The following is a 22,892-nucleotide window of genomic DNA, read 5'->3' as shown; positions in this document are numbered from 1 at the left end:
GTCAGCGGGGTCTGTGGGAGGAGCCACAGGAGCAGTCAGCGGGGGGTCTGTGGGAGGAGCCACAGGAGCAGTCAGCGGGGTCTGTGGGATGAGCAGTCAGCGGGGGTCTGTGGGAGGAGCCACAGGAGCAGTCAGCGGGGGTCTGTGGGAGGAGCCACAGGAGCAGTCAGCGGGGGTCTGTGGGAGGAGCCACAGGAGCAGTCAGCAGGAGTCTGTGGGAGGAGCCACAGGAGCAGTCAGCAGGGGTCTGTGGGAGGAGCCACAGGAGCAGTCAGCAGGGGGTCTGTGGGAGGAGCCACAGGAGCAGTCAGCGGGGTCTGTGGGATGAGCAGTCAGCGGGGGTCTGTGGGAGGAGCCACAGGAGCAGTCAGCGGGGTCTGTGGGATGAGCCACAGGAGCAGTCAGCAGGAGTCTGTGGGAGGAGCCACAGGAGCAGTCAGCGGGGTCTGTGGGAGGAGCCACAGGAGCAGTCAGCGGGGTCTGTGGGATGAGCCACAGGAGCAGTCAGCAGGAGTCTGTGGGAGGAGCCACAGGAGCAGTCAGCAGGGGTCTGTGGGAGGGGCCACAGGAGCAGTCAGCGGGGGTCTGTGGGAGGAGCCACAGGAGCAGTCAGCGGGGGTCTGTGGGAGGAGCCATAGGAGCAGTCAGCAGGGGTCTGTGGGAGGAGCCACAGGAGCAGTCAGCAGGGGTCTGTGGGAGGAGCCACAGGAGCAGTCAGCGGGGGTCTGTGGGAGGGGCCACAGGAGCAGTCAGCGGGGGTCTGTGGGAGGAGCCACAGGAGCAGTCAGCGGGGACAGTGGGAGGAGCCACAGGAGCAGTCAGAGGGGTCTGTGGGAGGAGCCACAGGAGCAGTCAGCAGAGGGGCGTGTCCAGACAGGTATACATAGTTCACCACAGGTGGTAACGGGACGAGGCGAGGTAGGAAGTATGTGTGAGGCCAGTTTTCTGTGCTCGGTGTCAGATGTGGGGGGTCCTGGAGTCTTCCAGCCTCTCGGACGGCCACATCTGCACCAGGTGTGTCGAGCTGCAGCTCCTGAAGGACCGGGTTAGGGAACTGGAGATGCATCTCGATGACCTTCTCCTGGTCAGGGAGAGCGAGGAGGTGATAGAGAGGAGCTATAGGCAGGTGGTCACAGCAGACAGACAAGTGGGTCACAGTCAGGAGGGGGAAGGGGAAGAGTCAGGTACTAGAGAGTACCCCTGTGTCTATACCCCTTGACAATAAGTACTCTTGTTTGAATACTGTTGTGGGGGACAGTCTACCTGGGGAAAGCGGTAGTGGCTGTGCCTCTAGCACAGGGTCTGGCCCTGTGGCTCAGAAGGGTAGGGAAAGGAAGAGGATGGCAGCAGTGATAGCGGACTCTATTTAGGGGTTCAGACAGGCGATTCTGTGGATGCAGGAAAGAAACTCGGATGGTAGTTTGCCTCCCAGGTGCCAGGGTCCGGGATGTTTTGGATCACATCCAAGATATCCTGCGGCGAGAGGGAGAACAGCCAAAGGTCGTGGTACATATTGGTACCAATGACATAGGTAGGAAAAGTGAAGAAGTCATGAAACAAGACTACAGGGAGTTAGGAAGGAAGTTGAGAAGCAGGACCGCAAAGGTAGTAATCTCGGGATTACTGCCTCTGCTACGCGACAGTGAGAATAGGAATAGGAATGAAGTGGAGGATAAATGCGTGGCTGAGGGTTTGGAGCAGGGGGCAGGGATTCAGCTTTCTGGATCACTGGGACCTCTTTGGGGCAGGTGTGAACTGTACAGAAAGGACAGGTTGCACTTGAATCCCAGGGGAACCAATATCCTGGCGGGGAGGTTTGCTAAGGCTACTGGGGAGAATTTAAACTAGAATTGCTGGGGGGTGGGAACCGAACGGAAGAGACTGGGGAAGAGGAGGTTAGCTCACAAATAGAGAAAGCTTGTAGACAGTGCGAGAGGGAGGATAGGCAGGTGATAGAGAAGGGACGCGCTCAGACCGAAGGATTGAGTTGTGTCTATTTTAATGCAAGGAGTGTTGTGAATAAAGCAGATGAGCTTAGAGCGTGGATCAGTACTTGGAGCTATGATCTGGTGGCCATTACAGAGACTTGGATGGCTCAGGGACAGGAATGGTTACTTCAAGTGCCGGGTTTTAGATGTTTCAGAAAGGACAGGGAGGGAGGCAAAAGAGGTGGGGGCGTGGCACTGTTGATTGGAGATAGTATCACGGCTGCAGAAAAGGTGAACGCCATGGAGGGATTGTCTACGGAGTCTCTGTGGGTGGGGTTAGGAACAGGAAGTGGTTAATAAATTTACTGGGTGTTTTTTATAGGCCACCCAATAGTAAAGGGATATCGAGCAGATAGGGAAACAGATCCTGGAAAGGTGTAATAATAACAGAGTTGTCATGCTGGGAGATTTTAATTTCCCAAGTATCGATTGGCATCTCCCTAGAGCAAGGGGTTTAGATGGGGTGGAGTTTGTTAGGTGTGTTCAGGAAGGTTTCCTGATGTAGTATATAGATAAGCCTACAAGAGGAGAGACTGTACTTGATCTGATATTGGGAAATGAACCTGGTCAGGTGTCAGATCTCTCAGTGGGAGAGCATTTTGGAGATAGTGATCACAATTCTATCGCCTTTACAATAGCATTGGAGAGGCATAGGAACAGACAAGTCAGAAAAGTGTTTAATTGGAGTAAGGGGAATTATGAGGCTATCAGGCAGGAAATTGGAGGCTTAAATTGGAAACAGATGGTCTCAGAGAAAAGTATGGAAGAAATGTGGCAAATATTCAGGGGATATTTGTGTGGAGTTCTGCATAGGTATGTTCCAATGAGACGGGGAAGTTATGGTAGGGTACAGGAACTGTGATGTACAAAGGCTGTAATAAATGTAGTCAAGAAGAAAAGAAAAGCTTACAAAAGGTTCAGAGAGCTAGGTAATGTTAGAGCTCTAGAATATAATGTTACTAGGAAGGAGCTTAAGGAGGAAATTAGGAGAGCTAGAAGGGGCCATGAGAATGCCTGGGTGGGCAGAATTAAGGAAAACCCCAAAGTATTCTATAAGTATGTGAAGAGCAAAAGGATCAGATGTGGAAACGGAATGGAACGGAACCTGAAAAGTAATCTATTTTTCTCCATTTTTCTTTGGATGGAAAACTCTGTTATTGCAATGCCATTGTCTTGTGTGATAACCTTAGATGTGATACAATATTGAAGCGTTGTGTTAAATTCCTCCTTCACATTTGCTTCCTGATTTTCTGCATCTTTGGATTGCTTCTTGTGTCTTTTACCATGGAAGGTTTAAATGAAAAATTTATTCATTGTGACAGAACTGAATAGGCTTTGGAGGTGAGAAAGTAGTTGAGGAAATAGAATGGGGAGAAGGAGAAGGGGTGAAGAATCATAGGATTCAGACTGAAGAACTCACACGCTACCTGAGTTTAAGGTGGTTGATAGGGTACCATTGCGCAAACTGCCTTGCTCCAGATAGGTGAAGAGTAATTCATCAGACTCCTTGAGTGAGCCCTTTAGATGAAGGAAAGATTTTGAAGTAAGAAGATGAATGACTTGCCGTAGGATTCCCAACCTCTGACTTATTCTTGTGGCTATAGTATCAATACAGCTAGTCCAATTGAGTTTCTGCTCAATGGTGATCTCAGTATGCTGATGGCAGAGGGTTTATTGAAGTTAATGCCGTTGAATTTCAAGTCTTGATTGTCATAATCTCCCATTAGTTATTGCCTGGCATTTTTGTAGCACAATTCCTATTTGTTACTGAGCTCCCACAAGTATGTTGTTCAGGTCTAGCTCCATACACACACGGATTACTTCGTATGTTGAAGATTTGCAAACGTCTTCTCTTCTGAATAGGATTCACTTTACTTTTTTGGCTGGCATTAATGGTTTGAATGGTTTTCCTATAAAACTGTATAACATTTCATTTTTATTCTTCAAATGTCAGGTGTTAAACACAAACTGCTAATATTCTTTCCCGATAGCTGCTTGATCTACTGAGCCTTTACCAAGTTTTACTATTACCTCCTGTTGGATGCGATGGAAATCGTTTCAATCCTTTCCCTGATCTTAATATCCTGAAACTTCCATCACATCCAGCCTGGAACAGGTGCCGCTAATCCCTAATACTGATCCGTGCTTACTGTATCGACTAGACTAAGACGTTTATCAGCGCCGAGGGACCACACCATTTGCCCCGACTTGCTCAATTCAAGTCCCCACAGCCAGACTCTCTACATCAAGCCTATAGATCCGCTCCAGAATCCCGACACAGTAGCTCACTCAGCAAAGAAACTCTCTCTGTCTTATTGCTGATTCCACTCATGCTCTGGTTTCTGGGAAAGTACCCTAATCTCCAAGCGAGAAAGTACTGTAATGTAATTCCATCCATACTCCTTCGGCTAGATAACAAAATATTTGCCATAAAGCACGTGTGAACTTCATGCTAATGAACTTTAAAAGGGTGGCTCCACCTAGATATTATAAGCACGGAGTAAACAATAAAAAAGGAACCAATTACTTTACTCGATATCTTGGTCTCACAATAAGTAGCGAATGAACGTTGCTCCCACTCTGGAAGAACCGGAAAGAATGAGCCAATCAGATATGAAACTGAGTTAACCAATCAGGGAGAGACGTGACGTAACCAATCAAGTATTACAGCTATTCGGTGCATTCTCAACTACCTTTAAATCCATCACCGATGTTTTCATTGGGGAAAATTCATATGTCAGCCAATCGAAATGCACATTGCATCTTCGATCGGCATGTAGTCCAATGAAATGTTCCGTTTCATGCTGCGACTCGCTCGCTGGCCAATCAGTATTGTTTCGATAGTCCGAGCTGGAACCAATCACAAGCTTGTCCGCAATCCCGCCCATGCGGCCAATGGGCGGCGCGCTTTGATTGGAGTGACGGGCGTGTGGGCGGAAAGGAGCAGGCGGGTCCTGTCGGAGTGCGGGTGTGGGCGCTGACAGGAAGGCTGGCCGAGCACCAGCAGATGGTGCGGAGAGAGAGAGCGAGAGATTTAAACAGCGCTGAGGGAGCGTTAGAGCCTTCCTCCCGCAGGCGGGGTAGTTGCCGACCGGCGGAGGCCTCTGTGGCGTGGGCAGAGCGTCGGCTCGCTGCCTGGGGATGCGATGAGGACCATGTCAGCCCTGCTCCGTGCTGATGCCCTGCTTCGAGGAAGACCGCTGTGGGCCCAGCGCCGACCCCTGGGTAACCGCACCTGATTTCCGTTGCCATCTCGCAGACCCGGGCTCCAGCCTTCACGGCCCCTGCCGCTCGCTTTTTGACCAACGCGCCTCTCACCCATCTCATTCCTTCGGGTTGCCAATTTCTCGGACCGTGACTGGGTAACGGGACGCCTTCTGGGGTCAAAAGCGGACCGTGGGAGAGACACTGTCCGCCCATGGCTTTCATAATGAAGAAGAAGAAATTCAAGTTCCAGACGAGCTTCAACCTGGAGGAGCTGGCCGCCGTTCCCTTCGTCAACGGTGTGCTTTTCTGTAAGATCCGCCTTTTGGATGGAGGCGATTTCACCCAACTTTCATCCAGGTAAGTTTCTGCAAACCGAGAGCAATGGATAAGGGGAGACTTTCTTGGAGCATTAGTGGAGAAAGAAGTGGCTGACGGCGCAGTTAGGGGAAATCATGAAAATAGGTTATTGCAGAAGATAAGTATTTACTTTGTTGAAAGATACACACTTCCATGAGGCCCAAACTTGACCTCTAGAACTGTTTGGAATCAGTAGCAACAAAATTTTCTGTGAAGGGTTTGAGTGATATTAAAAATGTGACGACGTAAAATTAAACAGGATGTAGAGACGAGGGACTGTCATATGGGATGACCAATCCACATTGGCAAATATGCTTCACTCAAGAATCCTTTTTCTCAATTTGCAACTTATTTGTTTGTATCTGGCCTTGATATTGGCACAATTAATCACTACATCAGCAGTTAGCGAAGACATTGCTTGGAATGGAGTGCTTTAGTTATGAGGAAAAACTGAAAAGGCCAGGTTTGAAATGGGGGAGGCTGGTGCGATGGTCCTAATTGAGATATGCATAATAAGGGGTCGGTGAGGGTAGATGGGAGGAAACTTTTAGCGACGGAGAGGTGTCTTAACACCGAAAGGCTTGAGGAGAAGATGTTTTGAAGGGACTGTGCTTCCTGAGGAGGTGGCAGAGAGAGGGGCAACTTTTAGGAAGCATTCATATAAACTAAATCGGCAAAGCATAGAAGGCTACCAAGCAACTGCTGGTAAAGGAGAATTATGTGGATGGGTACTTGATCAGTGGGCTGAAGGGCCTCTTTTTGTGTGCGTTTTGTATGACTGTGATAAAGCAAATCGACTGCTGAGTCAAGGATGGAGTCTGAAGTTTAGGGAAGTTGTATTTAAGAGTAGGCTATCCTCTGGTCAAACCACTCAGTTACATTGAGGTCTATTCACTAAGATGAAAGAAATTCAAACAGGCTAGCAGTGAAAATGTTAAATTGATTAAAATGTTGAAGGGTGTAATATTGAACAAAATAGTGGAAGATTTGATATTTTCATTCTTGGCACTGATACCTGGAAAATGATATTCAGGAACATTAGATTATTAAGCTCTGAAAGGTTAAGCAAGCTCAAGCATTTCCCTTTGGAGCAAAGGAGGCTGAGAGGAAATTTGATCGAGCTGTATAGAGGGATAAGTGGCATAGGTGGAGCTTTTTTCCCAGGGTGGAAATGGTTGATAGGCAAGGGTATAGTTGAAAGGTGATGGGAGGAATGTATTGGGTGAGATATCAGTGATATGCTTTTAACATGGATGCATTGATGGTAGAGGCAGGTACATTAGTGACATGTAAGTGACTTTTGGGCACACGGATGAAAGACAAAGTTAAGGGTTTTGTTGGAAGGAAGGGCTATATTGATCTTGGAGTAGGTTAACAGGCCAGCACAATGTGGCCAGAAGGGCCAGTACATTATTCTGTTTCCTATGTTCATTTAGAAAATAACTCCAAAGATTAATGGGCATGAAGTCTGATATAAAAAATTCAGGACCGGTAGCAAGTTTTTATGTTGTACAGTTATAATGCCTGATGCCTGACTGGTGCTTGATAAGGTTTTCTAGATTGAAAGGATTTGACTGAGAGACAGAAGATGTGTTTGTGAGGTGACAATGTATTCAGTGGGATCAAGTCCATTACGAAATTCAGTAGCGATCTCCTTGGCTAGAGTGTAATGAAAATTTGGAACTAGTTACCACACAAAGTCGTTAAAACAGATAAAGGAAAGTGAAATAAGTGCATGAAAGGAGCAAGTTGTGTACGTGTGGGGTGAGATGATAGATGGAAGGAGAGTCATGCATATCTTGAAGACCGGAAACCAGCTGAGTTTAATGGGTTCTTTCTGTGCAGATTGGGCTGTGAGCTGGATTTGGGGTCAGCTAGCAGAGAATGGGTGTAAAGTTGATTAGGAGACTCTTTCACGTTTGTTTTGACTTGCTTAAATGTAAACACTTCACCCACCACCCCCTTTGTTTCCCAAGGAACTGTTTGTTGCATTTCAGTCCAGATTCCGTCACCTTGCTCCTGACTGATTTATTTTGTTGACCATTTTCTGTATGATAAAGCCAGTCCATAATTGCCACCTAGCTTAATGGCACATTTAAAAGCAAATCTTAGACCTTCTGCTCTTTAATAGTCTATTTCACAGTCATAGAAGCATATACTCCCTTAACTTAGCTTCAGAATATGATTGCAGGCTAAATTCACCAATGTGGCCAGCAGCAAACATTGCTTCCTTTTCATATTTAGAAAAAAGCGAGAGTTGGGCTCGCTGAAGCACATCCATGTTTATCTTTGCATCTGCTGTGTATGTGCATTGACCTTGAATCTGTTAATGCTTGATCAAGTCTGCACTTTTGAACTAACTTTAATCTTTTTGTAAAACAGTATTTTATTTTGTTTAAGGCTCACTTGTCTTGTGCAATTAATATTGAATATTAATCTTAGTTGTCTGCAACAGCTTTTTATACAGTGCTCCAAAATACAGATCTTGATGAGACTGGTTTATTACTGAGCTGTCCTCTATGTCCTAATAAATATGGGAGCATAAGTTCCTTAAACAGCAGTCTTTTGGTTGTTCAGTTTGTGTTTTTATATATTTTGAATTTTTTGACTAACAAAACAACTCTCAATAAATGCAGCTCTTTTTGCTCAGTCTTGTTAGCAAATGGAAAAATACTTGGTTGTCAGCAATCATGTTGTTGCTTTCACCAGACAACTGATAATGAATTGTTGATGGGGACGTGGTCCATATGTACATTTTTATTTGAAACAAAGTTGTGTTATGGAAGCAGAAAGTGATACTGTTAGCATGAAGTGAAAGCATATTTTCCAAAACGTTCAACATGAAACAGGTGTTAAAGTACTGAAGCATCAAAATGGAAAGCCTTGAGTTTGAACCCCAACACAGTAGCAGAAGCGAACGATCATGAAAGCAGCTGCGTTATCAGTAAAACATCAACTGGGTCACATTTTCTTTGCAAGGAACAAAACCTCATTTCTACCATATCATCAGTCAATATTTCTTGTTTAAATCCACATACCCTCTCAAGTAGCTACAATCCTTCAATGAATTATTCTGGCTTCCCTCAATATGAGTCTGTTAGTGTCAGCTGCAGCCTAAACAATAACTGAAATGTGAATGACTTTTTCATACATAACTCAGTTTTGTGTATGCTTTAAAATCCTGGTTATATCAACAATCTACAAAAGGTTGGTATAACTTGTTTAGAACTGTTTGAATGGCCTCAATCTATTTTTGTATACTGATTTATTTTAGCAGCACATTATCTTTCCATTGATAGGTTTTGGGTTGATCACATACCTTGTGAATGTCACATCCACTTTCCTTTGCTAATGGACGATTGGCTTGCAGGGTTCTGTTTGTTTCCATTTAACTTTCTACATTTTGCAGATTTAATAAACATGAATTTTCAGTTCAGATGAGCTTGTAATGCTATGCTTGTGGGCTTAACTGAGCACTTGAGATAAAAGATGAGGTATTGTTTCATTGTGTGCATCTCAAGCTCTTTAATGTTAGCATTAATCTTAAAGTAGTTTGTAATCAAGACATACGTTGTTTGCATCAACAACCAGCACAGTCCAGGATTGTGTTGGGAAGCGCACGCAAAGTATCACCGCACTTTCAGTAGCAATATAGTATTCACTCAATTCACTAACCCTCACTGTACATCTTTGGAATGTGGGAGGAAACCCATGCTATCATGGGGCAAACATACAAATGCTTACAGACAACCGTGGGAACTGAGCCCTGATCAGTGATCATTGTAAAGTGTTGAGCTAATCAGTGTGCTGCACCCTAATTATCAGTTGTTATGCTTCCAAAAAACCCTGCACTTCATGAGATTCTATATATACATTTTACATCTGGCCTGCTGTCTATAAAGTAACTATTTTGTAGATTGTTATCCTTGTAGAACCACATCATGCATAACAAATTTTTTTGTACCTTCTCTATTTTCTGTTTTGCTGACTCATCTGTGTAGCCTTGCACTCAAACTGTTATTTTGTTTTTGAACATGAAGTTACTAAATGAGAACTGGGAGATGTCTCATTGAGGTTGGTGGAGGAAGGCATTGAACTGAGTTCAGTCTTAAAACCAAATGGGAAATGTAGCAATACCTGTTCAATTTCCTGTTAGCCCATGGTTTGGGGAGAACAATTATTCCTTCATATCCCAATATGCTGATATCGGCTCTCAATTCCATAGTGAAATATCAATCAAATGATCATACTGGTCTGTGATTTTTTTTTGTAGGATAGAAGGAAAAACAGAGTTGCTAAGAGCATCTTGTGCTTTAGAAGCTATGCTATATATCTTGTGTTTCCATATCCCCCCTCTGACAGTGTCTCATTAATTACATCCAGTGACAAGTATAAACTGAAAGCTTTCTTTCAGTTGAACTGCTAAAAAGTACTTGATTGTCACCTGTCCATGGTCAATCATTACATACACTGGTTCAGTAATTGTTAGCAGCTATCACTGCTTTCAGAGCTATATAGATTGTTAGTCTATAAACATCTCAAACTATTGGAAACATCATACAGTTGTAGGCAGCATAGGTTCTAGCAATGTGCATCAAGTACAGTTTGTTCAATTTTAGAACTTGAGATGTTTGTCTTGTTGTTAATCAATGTTAAAGGATTTAAGTAATTGCAAAATCAATGCTATTAAGTTCTGTCAAATTTTTGATCTGTAGTTAATTGCATTCTTAATACAGGCTTTTCAGTTTTATAAAACTTGCAGTCATCTGTTTCATTGCAAACAATTTAAGTTTAAATCTATTGATTATTAAAAGTTTAGGCAGGAAGTTTCCACCATGTGGAAAAAGGAACTGCTGAAAGCCTAATTATATTAATTGTTTATTTAAACAAGATGTTATCTTTATTTACTGTAACTTTAGTATTTTTGCTGACCTTTCTTCAGGGTAATGCTCATTTAGTGTTTCAGTTAATTGAAATATGCAGAAATTAGAATGGTCATTTATGTTGCCAAATCTGAAAAAGAAAGCTTCTCCAAGTAGGTGTCCAGAGGAATTAGACCCATCCTGATAGAGCTGTTCTGCTAACAAAACTGAGATGGTTTGAGCGGTAGGTACCTGATACCTCTTCTGAGAAATGGTGCACTTGGCTGGCTTTGGTAATATCTCAATGTTGATTAGCTTGGATTTAATTGGGGGATAATAGTTGGTGGGAATGGAACAGTATGGCGCAGTGCAGGCCTTTCAGCTGAGAACTAAATGAAGACAATTATCTACTCGAGTAACTGTGCTAATGTTGAATGAGGCCAAATGTTAATCATGGGTCCCATTAATATCATGCTCTGCATTTTGTTATGAAAATGTTATTCGGGTTTAAATTTCCTTCACAAAAGGAAACTTGTAAGTTTCCTGCTGCTTCAGGTTTTGTTCCCTTCTGCAGTGTAAATGTTGATTATAATTGTGTGGATTGATTGAGAATGGAGGGCAAAAGGGAGGTGCTGTGTGATTATGGAATGCAGTTTGTTTTTAAGTCATTAACAGAATATAGGTGTCGCAGACAAAATCAGCCTATTCTATTTGAGAAGATGGAGAGCCAGCTTAAATAACTGCTGTCCTTATGGTTAGAGAGCTTTCACAAAATGTTGGGTTGCCGATCCTGATATGGAATTCTGTGATTTTATTTTGAAATTAGAAATACTTATGACGTGTAGAGGAGGTTTGCATGAGCTTGCTGCTTTTGGCCTTCCTGAATATAAAGATTGCGTTTGAATGAAGTGGCAAAGTGTCGATGAGCAGCTACTTTCTACTTTGTTTTGTTTATTAATGAATAAAGGGCATCATTGGCATTTCTACTGAAATTATGATAAGCTGCTGTTTTGATCTGTTGTAGACCGTGTTGGTCAGGGAATTCCAGGATTCAATCCTTCAATGATGAAGAAATGGCAAAGTATTTCCCATCTGACCCTCTGATATCCCCCAATGAGGACTGGCATATTGACCTCCAGTTTTCTCCTCTTGAACTCAATAATCAGCTCATTGGTCTTGTCGACATTGAGTAAGAGATCCAGATTCCCAATCTCCCTCCTGCATGCTGATTCATCACCAGCTTTGATTCAGCAAACGACAGTGGTGTCATCAGCTAACTTGAATATGGCATTAGAGCTGTGCTTGGCCTCAGTCATTACTGTAGAGCAGAGGGCTAAGCACACAGCCTTGCGGTGCACTTATGCAGATGAAGATTGTGGAGGAGATGCTGCTGATCCAATTGCACAAGGAGGTATTGAGACCAAGCTCTTGAAGCTTATTGATTAGAGGGGATGATAGTATTGAATACTAAGCTGTAATCAATGAAGAGCATTTTGATGTATGCATCTTTACAGTCCAGATGTTCCAGGGTTGATTGTAGTGCCAATGAGATGGCATCTGCTGTGGATCTGTTGTGCCAGTATGCAAATTGGAGCAAATCCAAATTGCTTCTCGGGCAGAAGTTGATGTGTTTCATCAACCTCTCTAAGCACTTAATCACACTGATGTAAGTGCTGCTGGGTGATAGTCATCGAGACAAGTTACCACAGTCTTCTTTGGCACCGGTATAATTGAAGTCTACCTGAAGTGGGTTGGTGCCTCACTACTGAAACAAGAGGTTAAAGATACGAGTGAACTCTCCAGCCAATTGATCAGCACAGGTTTGTAGTACTCCCGTCTAAGCCAGGTGCTTTCCATGGCTTCACCCTCCCTGAAGGTTTGTTTCTCTCATGCAGCCTCAGAGACTGAAACCTCAGGGTCATCGGGGGCTGTGGAGTTCATGGAGGTTCCTCCATGTTTTGATGGTCAAAGCAAGCATAGAAGGCTTTGAGCTCATCTGGGAGTGAAGCCTTGTCACCTACTTGTATGTCCATTTGATCAAAATTTGCAATGTTTGCTTTTTCCTCCATTGATAACTGAATCAACTAAACCCGGAGCTGAAGGAATCTTAACTTTGAATGATTGATTAGTCAGTGATCAACAGCTCACTATTTGATTATCTTGATTTAACAACTCGTTATAGAAAAATCTTTATTTCTGATTAGCTTATTTAGCTTATTTTGTTCATGTATACACTGTCAAAAGTTTAGTCAGTAACATTGGGAGTAACTGGACCCAACTAATGAATGATTTTGTGACTAGAGTGTAACCGTTTACATTGTTAACAGGAAAATTATTCTGGACAGAATCCAAAACTACAGTTATAAATGTTAGTCCCTTGTGTTAACAAGGTTTCAAACATGTCAAAAGCAAATTTTTCTCACCATGTACAGGTATTTTTTTTAAAAACCCTCCCCATCAAGAATAAATTGCAGCATAATACTCTACATGAGAACTGAACTGATATTTCTTAATGGATAATTGGAGTAAAGTTCAGAAACAAAAGTACACTAAAGTTTCCTGAAAGTTTGTCAAATTAAAACTCCAGCTGTTATTGCCGAAATCTAATGAAATAGAAACTTTAATTCAAAAAGGAAAGATTAAAAAATTTATTTCTTGTATGTATAACTTGATTCAAAAACAGGCAACTAAACAAGGAGTCCATAAGTCAAGACAAAAATGGGAAAGTGACTTGAATATTAAAATTGAAGAAACAAATTGGTCAAGACTACATCTTGATAGTATGACAAATACAATAAATGTCTGGTTAAGATTATGCAATATAATTTTTTACATCAATTATATATTACACCACAAAAAAATAAATAAATAAAATCCAAATTTATCTGATCAGTGTTTCCAATGTAACCAAGAAATCGGTACTTTTTTACATTCTACTTGGTCTTGTTCTAAAATTCAACCTTTTTGGACAAATTTAAGAGTTTTATTGGAACAAATTATTGGAACACAACTTCCACATAATCCAATATTGCTTTTACTAGGCGATATTGAAGGGATAAAACCGAAACCCAAATTGAATAAATATCAGAAAGAATTTATAAAAATTGCACTGGCAGTAGCCAAAAAGGCTATTGCAGTTACTTGGAAATCAGATACATATTTAAGTATAGATCGTTGGAAGAAGGAAATTTATAGCTGTATTCCATTTGAAAAAATCACTTATAATTTAAGAGATAAATATGAAACATTTTTGAAAATTTGGCGCCCTTATTTACGAAAGACAGGATTAAATATATAGGTGCTCCGAAGATGAAATAATTGGTTATTTGGGGAAAGAAGTATATATGCTAAAGTTATTACGAACTCCATGGAGCATGTGGGGATCTTCCGATATCCAGGCACTCTTTCTTTTTTTTCTTTCTTTCTTTCTTTTTTCTATAGGGGTGTTAGGGGGAGGGGGGAAGGGTATATACATTTTTTGTTCATATTTTCTTTTATTTCTGTAATTATTTGAAAACTCAATAAAAAAAAGTTTATTAAAAAAATTAAAACTCCAACTGGATACAACAAGGTTCTAAACATTTGTTTAGTATCCTTGTTTTTTTAAAAGCTACTGCTTTTCATAAAGATGGCAGTTTTATTGATTTAAAAAAAAATTAAGCCTAAAACAGAGCAATTCAAATAAAATCAGTTTCTTTTTCGTAGTCCCTCTGAGTGGAGGATACTCTGCCTCCAAAGCAGCTCTCATTGAAAGATGCTGGTTAGCGTGGGTTGGCGTTTGCACATTAGCAATGACACATTTTCGAGGGATTGGCATCTTGATCCAATGAAAAATGAAGTCCAAGATGATTACAGACTGAACTCTTCTGAATAGTCTTGACATGCGTTTTTAAGCGGACACAAAAACAATCAGCACTTCTGCATGAACACATTCAGTCTTGCTCACGGCTTCTTTCTCACACCCAGCCGTGATTCTGACCCCGTTCATTTCTCTGCTGCTTTGGGTCCCCTCCCTCTCTGCTCTCCAATTGCCTCTTGCGTCTTGGCTTCTTTCCTTGCTGTCCAGTTAACTGCCCATCTCACAAGATTACCCTGTAATTGCCAATCACAGTTTTTCCCCCTCTCATTCCCACCGCCTCAGAGTACCCCATCCAAAACTGGGGCCTGAACCCACCAGCTATTATATAGAGAAACCTAGTTGGAGATCCCTACTCATACATAGGTTATATACTTTAAATATACCAGTTATTTATTGTTTATAGAAAGAAGGGCAGATGCACAGGGCACTCTGGTTATGGTCTTAAGACTCCATATAATTGTGAAAACCTGCCTCTTGTTTTTCTAGTTGCTGTTACCTGAATGTTCCCTGTCGTCTAGGCAAGGAAATCCAGATCTGTCCCAGTACCCCTTTAAAAGTATATTCTGCTTATTCCTGCTAAAGTGGATGATTTGACAGTTCCTGTTGTATAAATTCTATGCCCTTGTGGATCCCCAGTGTGTCCCCTCTGCCTTTTTATATTATCATTTACTTTTGATTTTTCTCTTCTGTCCTTTCATTCCAGTACCGGTAGTTGATATTTAAAAAGCTGAGGCTCAGGCACCCGATCCATGAAGTATTTTTTCTTTGCAGCCTGTTAACCTATTCATTTGCTCTCTGCCCTGTAAACCAGTTCTCAACCTTGGTTCATATTTAACTTCACATGATGTCATAATGTGCATGTTAAATTTTTGAATGGGATCTTCATACGTGCTTTAAAATTCAAATGCATCATCTTCACAGATTCCTCTATTTAATGCTGAATAGAATCTTAACACAATTCAGATTGTCTGATACCAATTTTTTTTTACAAGTTATATCTGATTCAAAGTTTAGAACTTTAATTGTTCTAGTTCAACATTGTAAACTAGATGCACTCAGTTTGTAATGTTAACCCGGACAATTAAAATTGTAAAATATAGATATTCTAAAACAGAATTTTAAAATACCATTTGCTTGACTTTGGGAATTACAAAATTAGTGTATTTTTTAAGATACTGATGCATAATCTCAACCCAAAATGTTAACCATCCCTTTTCCTCCACTGCTGAATTCTTCCTGCAGTTTATTTTTGCTAAAGGTTCCAGCTTCTGCAAGTCTGGTGTCTCCAGTAATGAAAAACAGCATAGTTTCAATTGAGAAAATATTACCTCAGTTAATTATACGCAGAGCATTTTTGATCGCGTTTCAGTAGCTGCAAATGGCGTGGAAGTCGGGGTGGAGGAAAACTGGATGATTCAGTGACTTGGGTGTTTGCTGTGAATTTTAGTTTGAATGCAGTTAAAAATAATTGCATTAGTCTCTTTGTGTTCCTGTGTATATTAAGTCAAAGATACATGGACTGTGGTAATCTGCCTTGTGGGGGTGTGAAATAGGCTGATAACAGCTCAATGCAGCAGGTTAACTCTGGAAAAATGAAAAATTATTAATTTGATACTTTTGAGATTGGGTGGAGTATTAATTAGTTCTTGCTTTGTGTTTAAACATGCCATGCATAACCTTTATAGGCAGGGCATATCCAATGCCTGAAATACTGGTAAGTACTACCAGCATGACCACCGCTCTTTTTAATGAACAAGCTTAATTCACATGTTTGAGAGGATTTGATTAAGAGAAGCCCTCTTTAAGAAATACAACATTAATATATATGCATCTTGTCTTCTGATCCCATGTTTTTAGCTAAACCGTGTTCCTAGATTGGCAAACTTCCAATCTGTTTAATTAAGTCTCTTAGCCAAAAATATTAGGCTGACGATATCACTTATTTTTGGAAACTGATCTTTCTCTCGATTCAAGTGGGCAGTGATTCCTGGCTCCACTTGGCTCCTCCTTCAAGCAGCCGGGCGAAATTGAAAGTCAGTAGTGTGATTTTTGGTTTCTCCTTAAAAAAAGCTTTGCTGTTATAGGATTGTTGCTGAATTAATTGGATTAAGACTTTGGGTGTGTGTTAGGAACATTGATACTGTTGAATTTGCAGGCTCATGTCAAGTTGTTTTCAAAATCCATGTAAACATTGGTACTCTTAGGAGGTATTTTGTAACCCCTTTTACACAGATTTGCTCTTAGCTTAAGAAAAATGCTTCAATTGCTATTTCAAATTCAGCTAATAAAGATTATTATATTTTAGATTTAGCTATTTTTAATTTTAAAGTGTTTGTTTTAAACAGCCATTTTGCAAGCCTCACTTTAAATACAAAACATTTTCCTGGGAATTGGCTTTTGTGCTTTTTTAATTTGTTGGTTTGATATAAATTGTCCAACCTGCTTGTTTTTTAGAATGTGTTTGAATTGGAGCAGGTTTGGAATTTATGCAGCTCAGCGTGGAGTTGATAATCTCTAATCTAGCAGGACAGCAGGTGCAAAGTAAAGATAACATGTCAGTAGGAAACAGTGACAGAACTATTTGACCTCCTTCAAATGATTCTGCAAATTTATTTTCCCCAACTGAATTTAAGGTTGTTTTGTTTTTGTACAAATATTTATTATTCATTCTATTTTCCTGATGTTCCTTTTATACCCTCTACTTAAATTCCTTGGATGAGGAATTTTTTTCCAAGGGTGGTCTGACGTGAAGTATCTGAGTAGCGTTGACATTTTTCAGCTTTTCTACAGTGAGCTTGTGTATGTTGCTTTTATCTGACTGACATTCTTCAGTTTCTCAGCTAGTGTTGTTGCAATATTTTGTTGCGCTGGTAACTTCAGTTGATTTGACATCTTCATATTTTAAGATGGTGTTGCTTCCTCACAGAAACCAGCTGTGATGTATGTATAGTATGTAATACCTGGAAATATGCATGCAGTGTCAACGTATAAGTTCCTAATCAAATCTATCTTTAGTACAAAATTTTCCCAACAAATTCTTTACAATGTACTTGAGCCTCCTTCATCTAATCCTTGCTGCAGTCCTGAAAAAGGATCTTTGTTGGAAATGTTGAAGGTCTGTTTATTTCCATAAATGCTGCCTGACCTATGAGTTTCTCCAGTATTTTGTGTTGCACATTCTTCTTGCATTTGTATAGCTTTCCTAAATGTGTTTATGCTCCAACTACCATGGTAGCAAATATTATTCTCTCAGTAAATCAGGTCATGCATTCTTTGTTAATGAGTCAGTTTTGATGGGACCAATTTTTCCTTTTTAAACAGAAGCTAGTTAAGTCTTTTAAAAACGCTATCATTCAACAACTTGTTCGAATTCTGAATCTTTAGTATAATTTTCTTTTTTTTAAAAAAAAGGTAGTTAATGATTGGACTTTTTGGCTTGTATGCAGTTTTTCCTGATCATTTTAAAGGCCTGTTAGTACTTACTGATTTAACATGATTAAATTGATATTAAAGGTAAATGTAGTCTGCTTAGACATAAAAACCTTTCTTTGAGTACTTAACGTGCACCATTCAGCCAAGCTGGTCCTTGTTTCGGAAGCTGCCTTTAACCTTAACAATATATTCCCAGTAAACCCTATTCACTTCTCCCTTGCATAGAGATATACTTTACTGTAAGGTATATTATTTCCAAGATTTGTATAGAAACAAATTTGTATAGAACAAATTTCGATCAATTTTTTTTCTACAACTGCTGACTTCAGTTCATCAGTGAATATACTGTATTTATGAACTATATACATGTGGTAAAATGCAGTGATGATTGAAGGAGTTTTAACAGGGATTTGAGGGGTATGGTTTTTTTCTAGAGTGCTTGTTATCTGAAATTCACTGCTGGACTTGGTGGAGTTGGATATAGTCACTGCATTTAAGAAATCTTGGGCATGAATAGACAAGGCATAGGATATAAACCTACTTCCGGCAAAGGGGATTATTGTATATGGACAGAGAAGTTGGTGCCTATGTGTTGGAGTGAAGGGTTTGTTTCTGTTATCTGACTGTCAATTCAAGTTTAATTGTCATTCAGCCATACATATGAATACAGCCAAACAAAATGGCATTCCTTCAGGGCCAGGGTGCAAGATGTACCAACAGTCACACGCAGCACATATAATTTTGATAGCAGAAAAACATTCAATCTTAAAAATGCACTATAGCCCAAGTCCCTAAGTGTCACGGCCTGTAGATTGATGGTGCATGGGGTGTTGTCCTGGAGTGACGCTTCTGCAAGAACGAGCACGCCGCAGTCCTAATCATGTGCTGTAGATGAATGCAATCCAGTTTGTCTTCATCTAAGTCATCACTATAGAGCAGTACCAATGGGATGGGTCTCCTCCCCTGGTGGTGTCAAGGGACCCCACGGCATGAGGGTTTGGTTCATGCAACAAATGATGTCACACAGTTCCCCTGCCCTTGATCTCAAATTTGCAGGATTCTACGTTGCTAACGTCGAATAGGGTCTTGCGCTGTTTATTGGACCACGCACCACCTCTTTCCTCCTCCTTGAGTGGCTGTAGCAGGGTGCAACATAGTATACAGCAAGTCCAGCTCAAGTCCAACATTCTGTCTAATAAACCCTTACTAGGTACCTGGACAATCTCTTGTCTGATCTGTCTCCCAAAATCAAATCACATCAAGCACTAAGACTATACCTTCCCCCTTAAGATTTTCTCTACTTTCCTATAAATTTTACAACCCCATATATTTGATCCCTATTCCTAAATATCTTTCAGCCACATTTCAATATGGCCATTGGAAGATAGAATCTAGTCCAAGTATGTTGTTCCCTTCTGCGCCATCATTCTTTGGCACATGATCACTGAGGTGATCGTATTATCCTTATACCGGTATTTGCACAATTTTTTTAAAAAAATGTCCTAGTTCTTTAATTTAGCTCCTAATATTTAATAATATCTATAGAAGGACTTTCTGACTTTCCTTGAGCACAACTTTGAATCCTCCTCATCCTTCTCTGATATTAAGAAGCTCTGTGATTTCCTTTACTATGGTACCATGGAGATGAAGCACCAAATGGTGACCCATCTCACTAAGAGAACAAAATAAACTTGTTTGCAGAGGAGTTTGACTGAAAGCCTTGTTGGTTGAACAGTATTGTACTAGTAACCTCCTTTCTGGCTCTACATCCAACCTGGGACTATTGCTATTTGTCAAAACAATCTGGGAAAACTGGTAGTAATTAACTAACCTCGCATTCCCTTTTCAGCATGAACTCCCAAGATGGTTTGGGGTTGGGAGCAGTTTCCTTGAAAGTAGCACGGAATATGGCACTCCTTTAAATAAAGGTGTTGACCTTGAGGCTCTGATGTTTTTATTTGACATCATTGATCCCATGTACCCACAAATTTGGAAAGGCAAAAAGATGTGCCACATTTTCTGCTGTTTCATTCAGATGCTTTACGGAGGTAATTTAAGCAGAGATTTTTAAGTTGTTTGGTGTGATTTAAGAGTACAATGCAAAGTTGTTTTCCATTTTATTATGAATTGTCTTCTGACAAATGCTACATAATTAATTTTGAAAATTCCTTTTAGTTTTGACCTGATGATTAGAAAAATAACACTTGCTGCTTTAAAATGAAAATATAAAAATAGAGCAAAACATGGCAAGTTTTTCAATCTAAAACAATATTGAAATTGCTCAGCAGAATTGGTAAATGTAGAAAGATGTACAGTTTGATACTTCTAAAGAAAACCTTCAGAATTATGAAGGTTAATGAAAGGCTACATCCAAAATATTAATGCCTTTATTTGCTAAATACCCTGACAGACCAACTTGGCTAGAAATTCTCAAAGAAACCTTTTGAATTTCTGATGACTGTACATAATTTGGTTTAAAAGCTGAACAATTCTTTTAAGGGGTATCTTATTAGAAGCTGTTTTTGTTTAAATCACTTTTTATTGCTTTATTAAAAACCATACTTGAAAGGAGTCGAACATGTTTGACAGTCCATTTTGAGATTTGCAGAACACTTGGGGGAGGGGGAAGCTGAGTTGCAAGGTATTAATGTTGAATTTAAGCTTTTTGACAGCCTTATTAGGAGTCTAATGTTTTTGCAAGGAAAACTTGGTGAACTGACAAATTCTGTGGAATGGCAGGGATGTGACCCTGCTCCTTGGTCCTATGTGTGTAAAGCAACAGTGGCAGATGTTTTCTTAGTCTGCCATTTTGTTCAACACAGTCCGCATAATGACTGTAGCCAGATGGGATGACTCAAAAACAGCAAGACACTGTGGCGTCCCACACTCAGCATTGTTTCCAGATTGTCCTGCCAGGCTGTGCCTGGGGAGGAGATACTGGATGAAAGATGTGTTTGTGTGGCTGATGTGGCAAATACAAACATTCAACTGAACATTTAAACACTTCAGTTCAATGTTTGTCTTTTCTGCAAGATATAAGCAATTTCTTAACAGGACAGATTTGAGATTTGTTCATTTTATCTTTTTTCATCGTGCTGTTTTTAATATATTTGAAACTGTTTTCACAGTACATCCTCCCAATGTTACCTTATTTGCAAATAGAGAATTGATTTGATGTGGCCATAAAATTTCAACTAACCATTTAACAGTCATGTTTATGCATGTCAGTACTAGATTTCTGAGAAATTTATACTACAGCTGGTGCCTGGAGTTAGATTCAATGTAAATGAGCTTTGCGTGTTTTGTTTGAGCTGTTAACGATGAGCAGGTGTTTCTTCAGTTCATAGTTCAAAGGTGGTGAATGTCAGCACACGTAAAAGTTCTTCTGGTGCGTTGGTAGATGTTTGCACCCAGTGAGTGCAAACATACGTCATCCAGGGGTTTCCAGTCTTGTTCATGGTAATTCTGATGTAAAGAAACTTGTTAACGGCAGCTTTGTGTTGATTGGAATTCAGCTGTACCAGGCAGCTGAAGATGGTGTCTTCCCTTGGAAAATCTTTTGAAAATTGAGACAAAGCACAGATGGTTATTATACCACTGGAGGGTTGGAAGAGTGATGCACAATAACATTGCATACAGCTCCTGTTTGTTTTTAAAGAGAACCCATGTGTTATTCTCATGAAAATGTTTTCTGCTGCCACTGATGCAGTAAATTTTGAATGTTGCTGTGAGTTGCAGGACTAAGACAATGAATAATCTGTACTAGACTGCAGAGCCTCAGCACTTTGGCAGTTTAGCTTTGATCAAGTTTGAAGTCTTCTGATAGAAGTTAGAATGAGTGCAAGAGTTAAAATGAGAAGAAATTATTACTGAGAAGAATTTGTTTAGTATGCTATGATCAATTCAAAGCTGTGACCAATTGTTTTTTAATTGTTAACTTACTCAGATACAATCCACACAAAATGCCAGAGGAGCTCAGCAGGCCGGGCAGCATCTCTGGGAAAGAGTAAATGATTAATGTTTTGGACTGAGACCCTTCATCAGGACTGCTTGCTCTTTTCCATAATGCTGCCTGACCTTCTGAGCTCCTCCAGCATTTTGTGTATGTTGCTTTGGATTTCCAGCATCTGCAGATTTTCTCTTGTTTGTGATGTTACTCAGATGTATTTTGTTTGCAGTGAGAAGTTTCACTAGCCATAGACAAAACCAGGCCAATTAATATTTCCAATCATTTTTAAAAGGTATTCTAAAACCATTTATCAGATCACATTCTAAAAGTGGCATCCTTTAAAATGGAAACAGCAGAGCAGACTCTCACTTTGCACTTAAAAGTTTTCTGGTACAGGCATTTATTGGAATTGGCTTGTACTTAAAAGTACAACAATCATATTGAGAGGGTTTTTTTCTATTTTATTACTTTAGTAATGAACTTTCTGGTTTAGGATGCTTGGCTTACGTAATGATGAGTAAAGATCCTTGTGTTTAGATGCAGTTGCATAACAAGTCAGCTGTGTTTGAAAATTTCCTTTTGCTTTAGAAATTTCTGATTCCAGTCATCACTTGTCTCATTAATTATTTACTGACTGTCAAATTCAATTGTCATCATATTCTGGACCACAGAGTGCATGGTTCATATCAATGTGGACTGCACTTGTGACTATTCAAATGTATATTGCTGTAGCCATCTGTGCAGTCTGGTCTGAGTTGAGTGCTAATGATTTTAAACAGTCCCTGTTGTAATTCCTTTCCCTTTTCAGTATACAATTTCCCGAAGTTTAAGTTTGGATCATAAATCGGTACTTGAATCTGATGTTCTGTTCTCAGAATTCGTATGTGGTCTTTGAAGAATTTTTTTAATATATTGCAAGCAAAAATAATGAATTCTCCAAGTACCTTGGCAAATCTAATGAAGTCTCAGGTTAAAGTTGTATCTGAAGCACATAACCTTAAATACTAAATGTGAATATGCTATTTTCTAATGTTTTGAGCCAAAGGCAAAATGACACGTATGTTTTTGATTTTCTGTTAAAGTAATGAAAGTTGCATGGAAGTGGTTAATGTTCTGCATACTGGAATGGATGAGAAAAGGAGAAAATGGACAAGTTGAGGGTCAGATGAAAGTGCAGTATACCATGGGGGATGGAAATGGTTGGATTGGATTACACTGAAGGGGACTGTTATGGGGAG

The 22,892-nt window shown here is 40.3% G+C and overlaps 1 protein-coding gene across 2 annotated transcripts in view; it reads left to right on the top strand.

Annotated features, from left to right (window-relative positions):
* Window positions 1-4,937: 4,937 nt before the first annotated feature.
* eeig1a (estrogen-induced osteoclastogenesis regulator 1a) overlaps window positions 4,938-22,892 on the top strand; it is a 97,573-nt gene continuing 79,618 nt past the window's right edge. For both annotated transcript variants that reach the window (XM_073052435.1, XM_073052434.1), the window contains exon 1: window positions 4,938-5,552. In XM_073052435.1, the coding sequence (XP_072908536.1) occupies window positions 5,407-5,552 (146 nt within the window). In that variant the 5' untranslated portion in view covers window positions 4,938-5,406. The remainder of the gene's footprint in view (window positions 5,553-22,892) is intronic.

Source organism: Hemitrygon akajei, chromosome 7 (genome assembly GCF_048418815.1).
Source record: "Hemitrygon akajei chromosome 7, sHemAka1.3, whole genome shotgun sequence".
Classification (NCBI taxonomy): domain Eukaryota; kingdom Metazoa; phylum Chordata; class Chondrichthyes; order Myliobatiformes; family Dasyatidae; genus Hemitrygon; species Hemitrygon akajei.
This window is presented reverse-complemented; position numbering and strand designations above follow the sequence as displayed.